General features: G+C 43.5%; 1 protein-coding gene across 1 annotated transcript in view; it reads left to right on the plus strand.

Annotated features, from left to right (window-relative positions):
• Nucleotides 1–1,231: 1,231 nt before the first annotated feature.
• Nucleotides 1,232–20,748, plus strand: part of LOC126382555 (potassium/sodium hyperpolarization-activated cyclic nucleotide-gated channel 2-like) — a 48,293-nt gene continuing 28,776 nt past the window's right edge. Inside the window, exons 1-3 of the mRNA XM_050032485.1 lie at nt 1,232–2,421; nt 6,289–6,712; nt 10,122–10,283. Of these exons, the coding sequence (XP_049888442.1) occupies nt 1,232–2,421; nt 6,289–6,712; nt 10,122–10,283 (1,776 nt within the window). The remainder of the gene's footprint in view (nt 2,422–6,288; nt 6,713–10,121; nt 10,284–20,748) is intronic.

The following is a 20,748-nucleotide window of genomic DNA, read 5'->3' on the forward strand; positions in this document are numbered from 1 at the left end:
TTTGAACACAGGCACAAACATGCATTCAGTCTGTCTTAAATATGTGTGTGATTCCTTCCAACATGCATGTGAATGGAAGTGTAATCATCATGCAGCTAAAAACAGAGCACCAAAAAGTCTGTGAGTGATGCTGAACCTGCATCAGACTGCAGCAGCATCCCTTTGTCAGTGTGTGCATTACATGAATACCTCTGCTGTACTTGTTGACCCCTGTACCTGCACAGATTATGCAGTAGCTGACTGAGCTGACGTGACCAGCTAATTGATCACCCCTTATGCTCCTTTGGTGTTTCTCATACTCACACTTGTAGAAAATGATGATCTTTGGTGTTTCTGTGCTCACACAGTGCCAAAACAGTACCAATTTCTGTCGCTTGGATTGTGTACTTTTCAATGCACCAAAACCCTTTTGGAGTCTCCTCCTCCGTGCCTCCACACCAGCAGGACCAGACTGCAATGGGGATAAATCAAAAAGTCAAAAAATGCACCATGTGAGAAGGGGAAGGTACAGCGTGTTCCCTCAGGGGCATGAACCCACCTACAGGCACCCAAAGGATCAGGCACCTTTGAGGCGACATGTGTAACTATCAGTGCACCTTTTTGTAGAGAAATTGACCTAAACTGTAAACCTGTTCATGTTTCTGCCTACAAAATTCAACATTTCTGTTGTGTCAGAGTCATCTAACATTGAACATTTGCCTTCCACCTTATGTGCCACCCCTGTAGGGCCGCTAGGGCGCGCTAAACGCCAACTATGAGCAACACCAGTTCAGAGGGGTTGTCATTGAAAGCACCTTCTAAAACATATGACATCATTTGAGTTTCCATTTACACGTGGTAATTAAACTTCTGATGTTAGTATATGCTGTGATTGACACGTTAAGCATCTATTTCCGTGTGATTATTCGGAGAGAGCTACTTGAGGCAATTGCAGCTTCAGGTCATGACTGAGGCCTCAGCTGGAAGCAGCTTGAGTTGAATTAGCAGCAGCATAAGCTAATTTCATTTAATGATATTTGACACGCAGTCAAAGGGCTCAATTAGCTTGATGCTTGAGCATCTTTGACACAATGACTAGTGAAAGTAAAAGCGCAGTAGTTTGCAAAGAAGTCACGTCCACCCCTCCCTCTGTCCCTCTCTCCTTTCTCTCTCCCTCTCCCTTCTTCTTCCCTCCATCTCCCCTCTGTCTCTGATTGGTTTTCTCCAAAGATAATTGGAGGCAAAATTTGATATGCTCAATGTCATGGACAGGAATGAGGTTTCACCGGCGTCTGCTGCCACCATGAAAAAGAAGGCGGTGGGCGGCAGTGGATGCAGCCACATCGGCGCACAGAAGGCTGCTGCGTCCAAATGCACAAGAAGCAACAGCAGCCAGAACTGCCTGGACTCCGGTTCTCCCGGCACACCGAGTGGTAAGCAGCCCGGTGCGGCCTGTAACGTCGTGATGGACGAGACGGAGGACGGAGAAGAGGAGTCCAAGTTTCAGCATCCGCGGTTGCGCCGAGCCGGGGGGAGCGGCAGCGGCGGAGGTGGAGGAGGAGGCGGCAGTATCAGGATGAAGAACTTTACGCCAGGAGGGGGAGCCGCGTCCTCGGGTTCCAGGAGAAACTCCAACAAGGAGCCCTGCCATACGCACACAGAGGACTCTCCAGCCGCTCCACGGCCCACTGCTGCCTCCAGAGCTACCGAGACCCAGACACCCAGTCCGGGCGATGCTGCCCAGCGCGGCGAGACCAGCAGAGCATCTGGGGCGGAGGCGTCGGAATCAGCGGTCGCGGTAGAGGTTTCAAACGCGACTGCGGGTGATGGTTGCAAAAGCGTCGCTCCAATTTCCAGCATGAAATGCAACAAAAACGGAGAATGCAGGAGGGACTCGGGTACCGGGAGCCTGCGCTCAATCATCTCCAAGCAGGAGAAGCAGACAGGAGGGTCGGGGAGGGCCGAGGACGGTGGGAGCGCCAAGCGAGGAGCCTGTAACTCGACCACCGCCAGCATGGACGGCTCGATCACACCAGGCGGGTCCCTGACCGGGGGGCAAGGAGGAGAGAGCGCAAACCCTGGCACTACCCCCGTGTCCAGCGGTGTCCCCGAGAAAAAGGACTCCAAGGTGTCCTTTTCTAACGCACCGAGCCGGAAAGCCTCGTCCTCGCTGCACGGCCCGACTCAGACTCAGACCCAGCAGCCCAGGAACTCTGTCACTTTCCAGAAGCAGGAGGATGGACCGCCAATTGTGCCCGCCGAGGATGCGGAGCCTCAGGGCAGCCAAGCCAGCTTCATGCAGCGGCAGTTTAGTAGTATGCTGCAGCCTGGAGTTAACAAATTCTCTTTACGCATGTATGGTAGTCAAAAAGCAGTGGAGAGAGAGCAGGAGAGGGTAAAATCAGCTGGAAATTGGATTATCCACCCTTACAGCGATTTCAGGTAAGAGCTGGGGCTGCCATTGGTTGCACGTTGAAAGTCATGAGGGGCCCGTATGGGTCCTCATTGTCACCTACAACTTACTTTATAGTGAGTAACCACTGTGACTCCAAGGGAACACATGCATGGTTATTGTTCAAAGCTACATGCTGAATATTAATTTCCTCCCTTATGATTGAATCTGTAGAGATTTTAATCGATGCACTGCAGCGTGCTGCCATTAATCCCCCAAACAACCTGTTGTCAGGCAAATGGACTTGAGCAAAGAGTGTCCTCTCAAGGTTGTAAACAAATCCTATTCCAGTCTGCATGTACAGTAGCATGTCTGGGATGCTCAACAAGCCCGGCCTGCTAACACATCTCCACTTTTCCGTTGCAGCACGCTCACATTTAACAAAGAGGACAGCGCTCTGACGCTTATTCAGCCTCATTTAAGATGCCGCTATGTCTCAAAGATCTGGCTAATATTGGTTGTAGTGTGAGCTCTGCGACAAGAGCCGTGCTGACAGGATGTAGGCTATGCGTGTGTGTGTGTGTGTGTGTGTGTGTGTGTGTGTGTGTGTGTGTGTGTATGTGTGCATGCGATGCACTCAGTAATGGAATGTCACCTTGAGCCAAGTGTGCGAAAACCTCAAGCATGCTCACTGGAGACATATCCGCCTGTACGACTCCCCGGATCCTGCATTTTAATGACGGATGCGCTCTGTTTATCTCGGCTCAAACACCGATAACCCAGCTAGACATCCAGCAGCTATTTTGTCTGACAAAATATTTAGAGAAAACAAGAAGGCTCCTCGTGACTCGGGCTATGAATTAGCCTTTTCCCCCCTCGACATGTATCAGCCCCTGAATTGCATTTGGGTCAGAAAATCAGTAGGCTTCCCTCTCGGCTGGGCAGCTTGCTTTCAGCACCACACAGGCTGGACAGCTCCCGTCTAACACGTTTGAGCGCTTCCTTCAACCCCCCCGTCACAGCGCCATTCATGTTTGGCCTATTTGTATCACATAACGCCGAGTCAGTTGATCGCTAAAGCCTAAACTTGAGACATGTCTTCAACAGCAGAGATGTAATTTGACGACAGGACACCTTCCTTTACCGTGCGAGTCCCCACACGGCGTGAAGCTGCAGCTGCCCCCTCCGTTGATTCTTATGCTAATTAATGCATAGTCAAAGCAGCAAAGTTGCCTCAAACAATATCGTCGGGGCGGTTATTGTTGTTGCCGTGAAGTGGAGGAGTCAGAGCTTGTTGCATAAGTCGCAGTGTAATGACTCAGCGCTGCACCTGTCCTGCAGAGCTTCCTCTGACGGGCTCAAACCTCACTACCCTACTCTGTCTGTCCCACTCACCACACTGCCACATCACCACTGCCACTGAATAACAGACATTCTTGGTGTCCATGTGTAGTGCAAGGTCGATAAGAGCTCCAAATACAGTCTGATAAATTAAACCTGATGTTCAGTTTGGGGTCCTGGAGACCTTGGGCCTTCTTTAACAGCTCAAGAAACCCACTTAACATGGGTTTATTAATGTCAGAAAATGACTTCTGTTTGAAGTGTCAGAGACCCTGACTTAGATGGATATGCTCAATAATTATACTACAATACTCTTTATGCAACTTCTGAGATCTTATTAAAGGTGTGCAATAGTTTGTTCATAAGAGGCCTAATTAACCCCAAACATCAGTCAAGTCAATTTTATTGTGAGGCACAATTCATACACAGGTAAACTCAATGCGCAACAGGAAAATAGAGAAAACATGAAACAAATGAGATAAAAACAAAAAAAACAAAAACATTTGCCATCTTTATTAAAATAGTATTCCACCGCTGGAAATGTCTTTACATAATACTGGGCTGTCTATGCAGTTTAAAAAATGCAAAAAATGTTTTTAAATTGGTGCTACATGACGAGAGAAAACAGGAATAAGCTTGAGCTTTTGCTCAAGAGGTAAAAAAACCTACAACTACCAGAATGCACCTCGATGCACCGGTAGGTGACGTAGCGTGACACAGGAAACACTATGGTGGCCAGGCGGCAATAAACGATGAGAATTACAGTTAAATGGTAAGCTAAAATATGACTCTGTAAACACTAAAGGCAAAAATAGGATACACAGTGACATAATATTGGTTTATATTTCATTAGCATTGCTTATTTTGAACGTTTAATCTCAGTATTTTCCGCCTCCGTTTTTACAATACAGGAAAAAAATGGCGGCCGTTTGGCAAAGTAGTCCTTAAAATGTAGCTAGCTCAGTTTGGGGCAAAGGGAGGAATTACTGCTTCAGTACTTTTCTACATATAAGGTTTGGATAAGGTCAGAAGAAAAGGGGGAAAATGACACAAATGTTGGTAAACATTTTTGCAATTATATTTCCCTGTATTTGCTTTTACACTACATTAGTGGGGTAACGTTAAGTTGAGCTAATGTCATCAACACAGAAAGGACGTTGAAAGTTGCCTCCATCTTTTAACCCACTGTCCTTGAAAATACATATTACTTTTAATATGTACTTTTAAATAAATTCACTTAAGTTGTGATAGAAGAAATATTCAGATCCTTTAATTACTGCAGTTAAAGAATTAATACCACACTAAGTAAATGTCCTGCACTCAACACCTTACTTAAAGCGAAATGTGCTTAGAGTATCAACAGTAATAGTATTGATAATGTAGTAAAATATCACTTTTTTACTATTATATACAATGGTTTTGGATTAATATTGCTGCTTAATTAATGTGAATGTTGCATTTTACTGCTGTAGATGTATAAGGTGGTGCTCATTTTAACTTCTCTATGTACTCTTGGGTAGTTGAATCTACAGCAATGCATCATATTCTATAGGATCATCATATGTTTGTAGCGTGGCTGTCCTGCGAGACCACATATCTGTTATCATGGTGTCAGAAAAAAAACAGTCCTGTTTTCAGCTTTGTGGCGATTAATTTTCCAGCTGATCCAAGAGGAATTAAAAAAAAGTTTATTTAGTTGAAGATGTAGGAGAATTTTCTCAACTCACGAAGGAACACTTTTTCCTTCAGTTTACCAGAAACATTCAAAATCCACACATCTGTAGATAAATAATTTTTACTGGACAGGAAGGGTATGAAAACTAAAATGAAATCTGAAAAGTAACTAAAGCTGTCAGACAAAGGTAGTGCTATAAAAACTACAATATTTACCTCTGGGATGTAGTGCAGTGGAAGTATAAAGTCGGAAATACCCCAGTAAAGAACAAGTACTTCAAATTTGCACCTAAATTTGTACTTAACACGGTACTGTGATTATATGCCCATATATTGATCTCTCTGACACATTACTACTATTGATTGCTGCTTGCTGATTGCTGCTTGTTTCTGCCTGTGAGTTTGTGTATGGTCTGGGTAGATTGTAAAACTGAATTGCCCTTCTGGGATAAATAAAGTTGTCTGAACTGAACTGAACTTAAGAGAATTTACTTAGTTACATTCCACCATCATAGATGAGAAAAAATGTAGAATTATCCTTTTGTCTCTATAAGCAGAGACAAAATTCGATTTCTTACATTATAAGAATATAGAATGTATGCACAAATTGTTATCATTATAGTATGTGAATCTTGGAAAAAGTAAGTTCAGCATCTCATTACTCTCTGCATGCTCAGGCAGGCAAAGTGTAGCGCCTGCTCTTCGTTTACACTTTCCCATCTTTAGTTAAGAAGTCTCTTGTGCCTATTGGCTTTCCACAGCAACTCCCTTTTCTTATCTGACTCTATTTTTGTCTTTTTCCCTCCCCCTCCTTTCCCCCTCCTGTACTCCACACATAACACACTGTCATGTACACACACCACAACTACACACAAACACACATATACACACACGCCTGCTAGGTTCTACTGGGATTTCACAATGCTGCTGTTTATGGTGGGCAACCTGATCATCATCCCCGTGGGCATCACCTTCTTCAAGGACGAGACCACGACGCCCTGGATCATCTTCAACGTGGTTTCCGACACCTTCTTCCTCATGGACCTGGTGCTCAACTTTCGCACTGGAATCATCATTGAGGACAACTCGGACATCATTTTGGACCCTCAAACCATTAAGAAGAAGTACTTAAAAACTTGGTTCATTGTGGACTTTATCTCCTCCATCCCAGTGGATTACATATTCCTCATAGTGGAGAAGGGGATCGACTCAGAGGTGTACAAGACGGCTCGGGCCCTGAGGATCGTCCGCTTTACCAAGATCCTGAGTCTCCTGAGGCTGTTGAGGCTCTCCAGATTAATACGCTACATTCACCAATGGGAAGAGGTAAGAGCACACGTTTAGTGACCGTCCCTGTCTGAGTAAATATTACATTAACTCTAATCACACAACTCTGAGCCACAGAGGAAGAAACGCCCAATCTAGTCTCTGTGATAAAAGGTCACTGATTTGCCTCCAATATGCTGATGTTGGCTCGTGACCAAACCAGCAATCTGCCTCCCTGTCTGCTCCGAGCGGCCCGCTCTCCTCCGCCTGGAGGCTTGATATTAATGTTCTCACCTGCCACCTGGTGAGAAATGTATAATGTCAACAGGATGTTTGAGCTTTAACAAACTTTGTATTCTAATTACTGTTATTGTCACACAAGCCCCCCCTACCCCTCTGTCTGCCTGCCTGACCTGATAGTCCCACAGGCGGCATCAGGCGGTCTAATAAGCAGCCTATTACCGGGGCAAACACAGTTAATCAATTAAGGCGCCAGAGGAGGAGCAGGTGGGGTAGAGGGTGAAGATAATATGCAGCACTAGGGGGCTGTTGACTGCGATTATATATGTCATTAATTGTTCATTTAAAGAGAGAGGAGAGGTTAGAGAGGCTGGCATTTCCCCCAGAGGCCTGACTCTGGATGTGAAGCTGGGTGCTGTTGCTAGGTAGAGTCCCCACTTCTGGTAGACTGAACTCAATGACCTAGTCCTGCCCTTCCTGGCCACTCAGCTTTTATTCACTCTGCGAGGGATGCACTTTGTCGGCGCCCTGCTCCAGCCTCTCCACCGGACTCCTTCCTCAAATGGAAGGAGAGCAGCCTGGGAGACAGGAGGTCCGGCCATGTCACGAGATCACTCGACTTTTCGTTTATGCCAGTATTGGCAGCCCGGTGTTGGCATTTTGCAGTGGTGAGAGCAGCGCAGTGGGGCTCGGCTGCTAACTTGACCTTTGGATAATTGGATTTCTGAAGATATGATGTGATACGCACACACACACACACGCAGTGATGCATGATGGGAAGTGATACTTGGCATGCATGGAGAATGAGAGTGGAGATGTGGTGGAGAGTGAGACACTGACAGGGAACATTCCCAGTTTCAGAAGCCCAGTCTGTTTGACTTTATGTGTCAGTTTATTTTGAAAATCCAAGAAACTCAATCCTCAGCTTCCTTTAGGGCCCAGACACACTAGACCAACATCACAACTTGTGACAACAAAGGCCAACTGTTTCATTGCCTCAGGTCGCCTGTGTCTTGGCCAAAAAGTTGCACAGGAACACACCGCAAAGACTACAGCCACAGACAACTAGCATTTATGTTCTGCGCCTTCATGACAGGAAATAACTCTCCATAGTAGCCGAGTAGGTAAAACTGCAGCTGGAGCAGCTACGTGATCCGCCCACCAGCTACATGACTCGACCACCATATTAATACAGTCAGCCCCCGTCGCTCTTTGGTCCAGAAGCTATGAGCAATAATAGAGCGGTGGTTAAGGTTATATTTAGGGTAAGATAAGGGTTACATCTCATTACTTAAGGGGAATCATGTCTTAATGTATAATGACTAAAGTAAATGAATAAAATGGATTATTGCTCTGTTTGGCCTCATATGTATTCACTACGACATAAAGTTGTAGCAGCTTTTAAATCACCATCAAGTTGGTGGGTTTGTCTTGTACTGGTCTTGGGTGCTCTAGGGCGACAAATGCCTACTGACAGCCCGACAATGACCAACTGCCGACTCTTGGCTTGGTATGTCAGGGTCATGGATGTATTAAGAGACCTGGATACAGGACCTCTTTCATTTCTATGAAAGTTGCTCAGAGGCGCATTAATGCTTAATGCTTAATATCTGCAGTTTGAAAGTACCCAGATTTTCTGCATTGTGGGGCACATAGAGCAGGCGCACTGGAGACTTACAGCCACGGAGCGCAGCCAAGCGACCAACTTCTGATGGCTGAGCGACTGACTTCCAGATTAGCACTTTGCTAACTTGTATGGGGATAAAATTATTTAATCTTGTGGCTCTTCTACACTCTCCAAATGTTATCAGACCAAATGGATCAAATCGTGATATTGACATTTCACTGGGTTCTGACCTCAGAAAAATGTATCCACTGATTTACAGATGTCTCTTTCGCCATGTTTGTCTATGGGAAAAAGTCTTTTTGGGCCTAATAGCATCATGTGAAATTGCAATACCACTCTTTGGTCACTACAAAAATTGGCTTCAAAGCCTGGTGCACTTCCTGGGGCCAGGGTTCTCATTTATAGACATTGCATATGCACAAACGACGCCTGAAAGAGGCATACGCCACTTCCCACACAAAAGTTATGATCTGTAAAAACAGACTTGTTGGGAGAAACTTTGACCCATGCTCATGAACATTTTGGAGACGGAAAATAGGCGACGCAGATGGTGAGGTGGAAGCCTGATTGTGGAATTTGTCTAATATTTTTTGGCACACGCTATTTTTGGCCTTTGTCCATACATAGACCCCTGGTCTGGGCCTTCAGCTTCTTTTAGCTCCTGTAACTTTCTTGGAGCTGTCCGTGGTGCTGAACATCCCTACCAGCCGGCACAACATGACCGTGTACAGTACAGTTGTTCTCATCCATCTTCAGTGAACACAGTATGAGAAATTACTCTATTTTGTCAGCTACTGATTGATAAAAACTGACAGTGAAAACCCCATAAAGGTTAAAGCGGCATTTAGAAAGATCAGCACATGTGATTCATGTCCAGTCTCATTCCTCATCTCTCCCATCACAGAGTATCACTCCTCTCTCAGCTGCACTGAGTAAGAAATGACCCATTTATTGGACCTTCCTACACATCTTACTATAATAATTATTTCCACAGATTTAGACCTTACAAAGATTATCGTGGTATTAAACACAGACATTAAGCACCAACAAAGGGTGGCTTCTCCAACTCAGTCAGGTGATAGATGACTGGCCTAAGTGACTGTCCAGTGACTCAGAATGATTGATGTGTGAGACGACATGGACTATCAGTTGTTAAGGATCATGATGGTCCCTGTCCATCACTCTGTGTGTTTAAATTTGTGTACGTGTTGGCATGTCTGTCTGTGTTGTTAGTGTATCAGTGTGCCTGCGGGCTTGCGTGAGTGTCTTGTGTGTGCGACTGGACACTGCGTGCATGTTTGAGCCTCTGATTGATGTCATGTGTCCCTGTGTAACAAATGTCTTGCCTGCTCCTGCTGTGTTTGATGTGGGACTGATGGGAACCGGTCTCCCCTGCTCATTAATCAAACTTGGTATAATCCAAAGGAGACTGTGGAGCTGAGTGGGTAGCCAGTGCTGTCACTGTGATAGGAATTCAAGGTCTTAAGTGTTTGACAATATTATGAAACCCTCTTCACTGAGTTTATATTCATAATCCAACATATTTTCTATCTCCACCTCTCAGCCATGTTTAAACTCCCCTCCCTGTCTTATTGTCTCCAGATCTTCCATATGACCTATGACCTGGCCAGTGCGGTGATGCGGATCTTTAACCTGATTGGTATGATGCTGCTGCTGTGTCACTGGGACGGCTGCCTACAGTTCCTCGTTCCCATGCTGCAGGACTTCCCCTCAGACTGCTGGGTGTCCCTCAACAAGATGGAGGTATGTGACAGAGAATCATGTCTGCGCATAAGCTGCACATATCAGCCCGAAGTGGATTTGCATCTTTTATTCTGAGATGATTGGGAAAGAGCTAACGGAGGTCACAGAATATTGATTGAAGTTTTTGACTGCCATCAGAAAATATTGGCTGAATGTCAATCAGTACTTTGTGACCATGATGAACTCTTTCTTGTCTTTAGTAAAATGGGAAACAGTGCTCCTGTAAGGAAAGAGAAAAGCCTCAAATCTGTGTGTGATTGTTTGAAAGAGCTTTATTTTAATTTTATTGACCAGAAAATTGGTTTAATTTGCTGTCAACTTATCTTGTTTGCCACAAAAGCAAGTCTGTTGGCAGTTGTACTGTTGGAGGAACATGGGACATTCAACAGCGATGGAAATTTGTTAAAGATTGAGTCTTCCTTTACGAGGGAAAGCAATGATAAATGTAGGTTCTGGTCACTGAAACAAGACTCTAAATAAGAAGAAGACAATGTACTTTAATAATCCCGAGGCGAAATTCAGTTTCTTTACTCTGTTGTCATATATACACAGGCTTGAAAGACACACACATACAAAAACAGGACCAAGACATGCATTGCCTCTTTGAGGGTGCCTTGGCAGTGCCTAGGAGGTGAACTGGCACCTCTCCAGCTACCAGTCCACGCTCCATATTTGGTCTGGACAGGGACTTGAACTGGCGACCCTCTGGTTCATAATTCAAGTCCTTATAAACTAAGCTATTGCCGCAAGCCACAATAGCAGCTCTGTGAAGCTGTGGTCAAGTCAAGTGAGTTTTATTTATAAAGCCAGATATCACGAATCACAATTTGCTTCAGGGGGCTTTACAATCTGTACTATACAACACACTTTGTCCTTAGACTCTTGCAGCCGACAAAGAAAAACACCCCCAAAAAACCTTTAAGAGGGAGAGAAACGTTTAAAACCTCAGGGTGAGCAACTAAGGAGGGATCTCTCTTACTGGCTGAACAGACGTACAATAGATGTCGATGATAAAATGACAATATAGACAATCTGCATGACAAATACATAGAATGTCAACGTATATGAAAAAGATGATAGAAAATGTAAATGTAATACCTTTGAAATTGGTGCTACACGACCAGAGAAAACAGAGGAAAAGGGCTGTGGCATTAACTTGTGCTCAAGAGTAGAAAACCTACAACTACCAGAATGCACAGCACTGCACCAGACCAATAAACTCTTCTGCTGATGGGCGACTAATGTGAGTTGCCTGTCCGAAACAATATGGCGGCCGGCTGGTAACAAAAGATCTCATATAACAGTTACACAATAAGCTAACATTTGTTTCTGAAAACATTTGAGGTCAGAAATAGGCAACACAGTAACAGAATCTTGATTCATATTTGATCAGCACTGCCTAGTTTTACTGTTTGATCTCATGTACAGGAAACAGTGCAGCGCCCACTTCCTGTTCACTTCATGTTCCCTTCCATGTGAGCACAATCAGACATGCATGCAACATGAAGCACCAACACACAGATTAGCATTACAGGCAGACATGCAGAGCAGCAGTAGAAAGTAAACGTAGATAAAATACAATAGTCGTTATGTAGGTCTTAATAAAATGTTAAAACATGTAGTAACATGTAAGCAATATGGTCATGTGCACTTACACACAAGCCATGCGACATAAAGTTAGCCATGCTGTTAATGAAATAGATAGTGTATACATACACATGCAGAGTTGGCTGCCTGGCAACGGGCGAGGACGTAAAGCAGGGGTGTCAAACTCATTTTAGTTCAGGAGCCACATACAGCCCACTTTGATCTTAAGTGAGTTGAACCAGGAAAACCATTACGTAATAACCTATAAATAACAACCCCTTTTTATCCCTTTTTAGTTTAAAGAAGTTCTTTCTGAAAACGTTCATCCATTTACAAATCAAATGATGAACAGCCCACAATATCCTCAGGAAAATCTGTGCAAATTCGACAGTAAGTTTTTCCACATTCTGTCAGACTATTACTCACTTTCATTACGTGATCTTTTTTCATAATTTCCCACTAAAGAGGAAGCTATTGAAGAAGCAGGTTAAGTTATCTGTTGCATTACTAACCATTTACAGTCTAAAGTTTTGTCAGTGTAATGTTGTGTTCACACCAACACCGCCTTACTTTTGAGAGTTTGAATGCTAAAATATTTTGTGTTGCTTCGCTGCATCAATGAATGAACCATCTCTATGTCTTCACCGTCATATGTCCCCGGAGGATCCCAATGCTGATTGGCTAACACAGAGCTAATGGGTCGCTGAAGTTCAGATTTTTCAACTCTTGTGAATAAGCGTATGACACAAAATCCTGCTTACTCACTTCATTCAGGTATTTTGCGTCAGTCGCGTTGTGTCCATCACGCCGCCTGGTGGGAATTTACGTCTAATCACGTCTTTACATTGACTCTACATGTACAGTAATTCACTTGCAGGAATTGTTTTATTCGTGCCTGGTGTGAACGCAACATCAGGCACTGAACAGGGCTCCTCCCGTATTGTTTTAAGATAGAAGTCTGATACAGATTCTTTTTTACTGAAGCTGTTGGTTGACAATATTTTGCAAAATGTTCAATATCTTTAAATCTGACCACAGAAAGTATTAATTGTTATTTCAGAGAGCCGTATTCTGGTTGGGGTGGAAAAGCCTCTGAGGCAGTATTTTACATAAAGTATCTACTCACTGTTTAAACCTGACACGGGTTAGCCTTCACAGGTGTGTTAATATGAGGTGTGCAAAGTCATCTAGTGGGTGCGGATTGGACCCTTTGGCGGGCCAGTTCTGGCCCCCGGGGCGTGTGTTTGACACCTCTAATGTAAAGCAAGTTAGCAGCATGTAAGCCAGAAATAACAACAGCACTGTTTTGGTGAAAAATGTACTGCGTTGATTAGAAATGTTCACGTCTGATTGTCCTAAGACCAGGTTGGCCTTCGTTTGAAGGTGTGATAGATGTGTTACAGTTTCTCATCTCAGATGGGAGATCGTTCCATAGTTTAGAAGCTCTGACAGAGAAGCATGATTGGCTGAAGGAGCTGGTAAAAGCTTAGTAAAAGCACTGAGTGGTGGATGAGCCTTGCCATTTAATATTTTAAACATGGCCAAACAGTGAACTACAATATGTTTGTGGAAACATTTTATGGTTGGTGTATTAACTGTCTGGATTTACTGTTTGTTCTGAGTTTGGGAGAGGCAGACAGAGTGGCGGCTCTTTCTCTATCAGCTTTTATACTCTTAGTGTCTGTGGTGTCGGCGGTCATACAAAAATGAGGAAGTACAATCTGTAGTCTGAGCAACAGCCTGTGTGCCAGAGAAAATTTCACTGGAAAATGAGCAGGGAGATCTGGGCGCTGGCAACATGGAGGGAAGTTTAACACAGTTCATTTACACACACCACCCACATCGTTATGATACAAAGCAGGTTGAAAATCAGCAAAGAAGTCTGAACTAAAGTGGTAGGCCGACATTTCCATGCTTCTAGCGTGGCTAAAAATGAAGGGTCCTCTAGGTTAGTGGTGATAGTTATATACTATAATTTGGATCAATATAGTCCACTTTGAAAACTGTACACTGCACTGCTCAGGGAACCACTATTATCCTAAGTAATGTTTGTTGCAATTATGCTATTACTGATTCAGGAGGAAAAGTCAGTATTTTTTTCCAACAAATCAAGGAAATTACTCATATCACTGCCCTCTGCAGCAGCATTCAGTCGATGTGCCAGACAAAACAACCGTAGGATACCAATGAAGAAGCTGTGAAAAAGAAACCAGAGAGATTGAAGCACACCTCTAGATCCTTCTGTGCCTCCTCTTCAGTGTGGTGGGGTGATGACAGGAAAGATAAAAGGGGAAAACAGAGGGATGGGGGGATATGGCCTGGCAGCTGGGCTCTTTGTTGCCATGTCTCTCTCAGAGAGATAAAAGCTGGTTGTTTATAGGTCCTGTCTGTGAGCCCAGCCTTTTACTGAGTGAGGGGAGGCCACGCTAACCCAGACATGAGGCACAGGTCCAAATGGGGCTTTAAACAAATTGGGTCCAGCTCCCTGACATCGGCAGGGCCTGCCAGGACTACTTGTAAATTTAAGATTCAAAGTATTGACAGAGGTTGCTCTTGTTTTAATCACTGTACAAAAGCAAAACAAGTTAATGTGTCGAGGAAAATGAATGTTCTTTCTTTCATTTTGTTGAAAGGAAATTAATTTGTCTTTGTTTAATGTGTCAGACTGAGACGTACTGCTGCCTTAACAGCACTATTTTGCAGAGCTGGACATTATTGACAAAGTCATACATTACAATACTGACTCAGGAACTCTGTATCAATAATGTGGAGATAATTTGGGCTTGATAAATGGTGCTTCCATGTGATATTTAATCAGAATTAGTTGATGATGACATGATCGAGAAAAGTTCAGAAAGTAGATTCACAACAACACCGCAGTGTAAAATAAATAATAAGACACAACAGTTACGCTGCACGTCCCTCAGTGTTACGATGACTAAAGTGTTGAGACGTGCGCAGATGTTGAGACACTTTAGGCAGAGCAGGTGTGTCCACTCTCCCTCAGACTGACTCTCCGCCGTAATCAAACCAAGTCTTTGATGTTGTAAACTCCATCATGCATTGCCTTAAACTGAGTCCTTAACTCCACACATACACACACGCAACTCTGTATGTAACAAATTGAATCCAAATCTATTTTGATAATCGATTAATCATCATTGTTAGTAACATGAAATAAGCAATCTGAAGATGCCGTCTTGTGCTCTGATTTATTAATTTATTTTTTTACATTTTGTGCGTGAAACAATCGATCAAATAACTGAAAATACAATCAGCAGATTAATTCATAACAAAAATAATTGTTATTTGCAGCCCTGGCAGAGTTATTATAGTTTTGTGTTTTTCATTAGTTTTTACTTTAATTTCATTTTTAATTTATTTTTCAGTTCGGTTTCCAGAATGTAGTTTTTTTAGTTTCAGTATTATTTTTAGTCTTTTTATTGAGGAGTATTTGTCAGGGGGACATCTCATTCTCAAAACCTATGCACCAATGCCTCCTCATGCTTTATTTTATGTATATGTTATTGTTTATTAGCTAGTTTTGTAAGTACACATCATTTTTTTAAGTCTAGTTTTGTTTATGGTGAACTAAAATATTTTTTAACATGTAATTTTAGTTTTTATTTTAGATTTAGTTAACTATAATAACCTTAAGTATACTGATATGCAGACACACTTAATCTGTAAATAAGGATTTTATTTGTTTTTTTTATTCATGCATGTAAAATATAGGGTGGCACGGTGGTGCAGTGAAAAGCATTGTCACCTCATCAAGGGTTCCTGGTTCAAACCCAGGGTGGGTGGTTCAAATCCCGGGGTGGAGGAGCCCTTCTGTGTGGATTCTGCATGTTCTCCCTGTGTCACCGTGGGTTTTCTCCAGGTACTCCGGCTTCCTCCCACAGTCCAAAGACATGCAGGTTACCTGGTGACTCTAAATTGCCCGTTGGTGTGAATGTGAGTGTGAATGGTTGTCTGTCTCTGTGTGTCAGCCCTGTGATAGTCTGGCAACCTGTCCAGGGTGTACCCAGGCATGACCCCCAACAGGATAAGCGGTTACGTAAAATAAATGAATGAATGAATGAATGTATAATGTAGAAGTAACATAAACCATGCTGACCTTCCCCATAATGCACTGTAAGCACAACAACCTTAACTTCAGGGAAACTTGAATATTTAAGCTTTTATAAACTTACATGCCACTCAAGAGGACAACCTTGTGCTGTGTGCAGCACAGAGTTTGAACTCCAGGATGATGAAGTTTGAGGCTGACAGGCCACTGACTCCTCCATTGCTCTCTATCGCTGTATAACCAAAGACAGTCAGTCTCCAGAGAGCCGTCACTCTCAAACTAAAGGGGCCACACTGGCATGGTACAGGCTGCCTACAGCCACCTGAGACCACCCCCCTATTGAGTGGCTGACAACTTGTAACATTAGCCATTGTGTTGCAGCAAGCCATCCATCATGCCTCGCACCCTACAGTGGCAACGGTGGTGTGGGGCCCAGAGGCAGGACCCATGGAGGGCGTTGAGAACACACTGTAACTCTGGATGACATCCACCAACCAGTAATTGGACTCAGTCGAACTTGTAATACCTCAGGGAACGTAGGTTGTTTTTGCAGTGCACCCCAACTTCCGTCCATTAATTTTGTTCGCTTTATATTTAGCATTATGCAGCCTTGTCAGCCACATATTTAATCTCCACGGTCGAGTGCGGCTTGGTGGCAGAGCCTCGCTGCATCAGTGGAGGCGACTGGGTAATAATAGTGACAGCAGCGCTAACTGACAGACACAGGGTGTGTAGTTTCAACTCTGTAATTACAACCGTGTGTGTACCCATCCCTTACTGTATCCACATCACAGAGACGTCTCTTTCTTATTATCCCCCACTGCCATCAGCAGGAGGGGGCTTTGCAGTACAGTGGTCTGCTCCCTTGGAGGAGATAAGCCGGTAATTACTACATATGCTGTTAAATCACTTTATTTACTCACAGCACCTAGTTTGACCAAACGGTATTACAGGTCTGCTGCTGGACGTTGCAAATTGGATTTAAACTCCTCAGTAGGCCTGTAACAGCATATAAACATGAAAAGTGAAAGCTGCTGTCTAACCTCTGTAAATGGACTAGAAATTAGGTGGTGTTTGTTTCCTGGGCGAGGAGAGAAAGGATGTGATTATCTCAGTCCCAGTGGAACTCAGGTGTTTTTGTTCTGAAGGATCTCACTGTGCTGAGGACAAGCAGCGCTGCAATATCCGACCCAAGCAGGAAGCACAGTTACTGCACTTAACCGTTACTTAAGCATCAGTAAGCTCATTGTGTTGAAAACTACTCAAGCAGAAATGTTGCTGTTTTAAAGACATTTACGTATGATCACTGTAAAAGTGGCGTCATGATTGAAATCATTTCAGAATGGATCCATCTTGCCAACCAAGCCCTCTCCAGTTAAGTGATACTTTCGCAGTCATCATGACATTTTAGTGAGAAATTTTCTTCAAAGTAAAAATGATGTTCAAAGCAAACTCAGTGGTACTCCAGACTCCCACAACAACAGAACTGGAGGCTTAAAGGGATACTATGAATTAATTGTAAGTTACTGTTTGTAAACAGTATCGCCAGCAACAGAGAAAGTGAAAGCCAACCCCAGATTCACCCCACTTGGTGTTTCGCCTCGGTATATTTGTTCGTGGGCGGTGTTTCAGCATTGTGTCTGCAATTTTTGGTTCTTCTTCTTGGATGCATGCTGCTTACGATCTGGCACCTGGTCACCACCTTTTTATAAAGTCCTGACCTCCCCTTTGCGCTATGCCCAGGAATATGGGGTGACCAGATGGGCCCACTGAAAATATTGGGGTTGCACACCTAAACCGGAAGCCGTAACTAAATTTCAGGAATTTGATTACAATGTTAGTCTATATAGGCTAGTTGAAAACTATGAGTTAAGGAATCGCATACTGATATAGTTTGGTTTCTTATTATACAGTCAATGTTACTTATTGTCTGATGTACATAGACTGATACCGGTACGTCAACATTTTAGGGCTGTTCCATTAGTACTTGCAGCCGCCCCAAGTCAAATCATGCTGCGCCGATTTCGTTAGTTTAAACATACTGAGTTGCATCTGAGATGGACCATCTCCAGAGTCGAGACAAAAGCGTGCCGGACCACCTTCAAGCAGGTAGCGGTGATGTCTCGCTGACCACAGCCAACCCCTGATGACCTTCTTCTCCTTCTAAGTCTCCATCAAGCAAGTGTGTATTACAAGACTCAACTCCTGTCTGTGCAGGAGACGAGACAGCCAGGCATTTTTAAAAGTCTGTGTGCGGTCAGCTCTCAGTAGTTTAGTTTCTCTCCTGCGTCCCTGTTTGTACTTTACATATCTGCTGTCTTTTACAGTTTCATGTTCGCTTTCAGCTGTAGCAGTTGTGTGAGGGGCAGTACACATGTCGCGTCTTTGCGACATGTGTACTGCGTGGAAAACGCAAGGTCGGGCATTAGGTGCTACTCTTGTGTCTACTCTGTGCCATCTTTCAAGGGCACAGAGACAGAGTGGGTCTCATTCATGAAACGTGAGCAGAAAGAATTTGTGTGTAAACTGTTCGCAGACGGAAATTTACGTGCATGTCCGCATTCATCAATATTTTAGTAGCTCCGATCTTTTCGTAGCTACTAACAAAATCTACTCCTGCTCCTGACCACTCGTAGTGCTTGTGTAAATTTAGTAAAGCACATAAATATTGCTTGTCACTACTGGAAATTACAATTTTAATTCGTATTGCTCTCTGTTATGTACACAATACACAGATGCCTTTGAAACACCTAATCTAAACATGACAAAATATTAAAAATACATATAACACATTTAGTTAAATTAGTTGGCAGTTAGCAGGTTTAAGATCCAGATTAGGTTCATGATTTCATGATTGTGAATTATCTATGTAAATCGACTCAATAGATTACACGTTCTTTCTACATGTTGAATAATGATAATAAAAATATCCGTAAAGACAGCCGGATCACAGCCTCTTCAGCCTCGGTGCCTGGGTTCAGCAGGGGCAGCAGGGGCAGCAGGTGGTGGAGCCACGAAGGAGCACGCGCCAGCTGAAAGAATTATTTGAGACAACACTTTTTTTTTTTTGTTGTTTTTTGTGGCTTTTCGATCATTTGAATGAATAAATCTGATTTGAAAAATGTTTAATTTACGTTGTATAAAACAGAGCTTTAAGCTATTAAGATTCAAATAATTTGAAGACAATGCATACAAAACTGCTGTAGGCTATATGTTATCCGTATCATTTGTTAAAATAAATTAAATAGTTTTACATTCCGACAGCCATCACTGATTTAGAGTTTATCCATTATGCACAAAACATCTCTGGTTTCCCGTTCCCACTTCATTCAAAACCCCACAAATGAATCTTCTGTTTGTTTGGTGACCGCTGTATTTTTTTTTTTTGTGTGTGTGCGCGTTTCTTTGCCTCCAGTTTCATATCAAACCATTTACGCTTCACCTCTGACATGTTTCTTTGTACTACAGAGACAACATTAACAGCATCTGTTACCTCCCTCCAGGCCTTCTCTTTGCCTGTCCCTGTCACACCACTACTAACTGAAGAAAATAAAAAGTTTTTTCTTAAGTCCACTTCACCCAAAATTATTTCGATCTCTGCTTCGGAAAAATTCTTTTTTCTTTCTCTCTCCTTCTTTCTTTGCGCCATGACTGACAGGTCGACTGGATATACCTATACCTCCTTATATGGTGGTCATTGGCTATTCATGGGCGGGGATTTATGCTAATTGCTGATTACTGGGAGTGCGCTGTCACTTTACAATGGATTGGCATTCATGATCACACACACGTTTGTCAAATTTTTCCTGTGGCGTTCCTGAATCCGGAGTAGGTTTTTAGTAGCGTAGGCTTTTATGTGCAAATCTACACACCTATAACATGACCTGACCTCTTACTTTGCTCCCGTCATATGACACCCTGCAGCACATAGATCACTCCTATAGACCGTCTCCTGGCTCACGATTACATGGGTTATGTACGCATAATAGTGCACTACTTTTCTTCGGTTTAAGACCGAACAGTGAATGTGAACAGCCTGGATTAATCCATACACAAACAGAAATGTAAAAACGACAAATTGTGCTGGAACTAACCAGGCAAGCTGTTTCCCTCAGCTTCCAGTCTTGCTAAGCTAAGCAAGCTGGCTAGCTCCATACTTATCACACAGACATGTGGTATCAATCCTACCATGTCAGCAAGAAAGCTAATGAGCATATTTCCCAAAATGTTGAACTTTAAACGGCATGAATTACGGTTTAAATTAATGGAACCATCTACACCAGTCTAGACAGCCGTCACATGGTGTTCATGTTGACGGATTGAATACTGAGGGCCACTTTTCTTTTGGCCTTTAAATGAACTGTCAGGGGACAGAGGATGCCTTGCCTTCCACATTCACAAGCAACATATTTCACTGCCCACCCCACGCACACGCACTGAGGCAGACCAGAAGAAAGAGACAGAGGGAGTGAGAGGAAGCAGGAGACAGAGCTGACTGTACAATAAACTCCAATAAGCCATTGTAAACTAAACCTGGTGGGTGTGTGACAGGGCCAGGGCAGAGGCTTTGTTACATGTGTGTCGATTATCTTTTGATATTTGTCCAGTTTATCGGCCGTCGGACACACACAGCGATCGGTCATTTAGTCTGATATAACTCCATTTTCCATTATCAGGTTCTTCCCTGTCTCTGTCATTTCTTCCATCCCTGCACCTATCAGTCCTACATGGCCTCAGTCCTTCAGCCAGGGAGCTGGGAACTGATGAGAGTGGTAACAGGGCAAAGGTTCATCTGTTCTGGGTGCA

This window comes from Epinephelus moara, chromosome 21, assembly GCF_006386435.1.
Source record: "Epinephelus moara isolate mb chromosome 21, YSFRI_EMoa_1.0, whole genome shotgun sequence".
Classification (NCBI taxonomy): Eukaryota; Metazoa; Chordata; class Actinopteri; order Perciformes; family Serranidae; genus Epinephelus; species Epinephelus moara.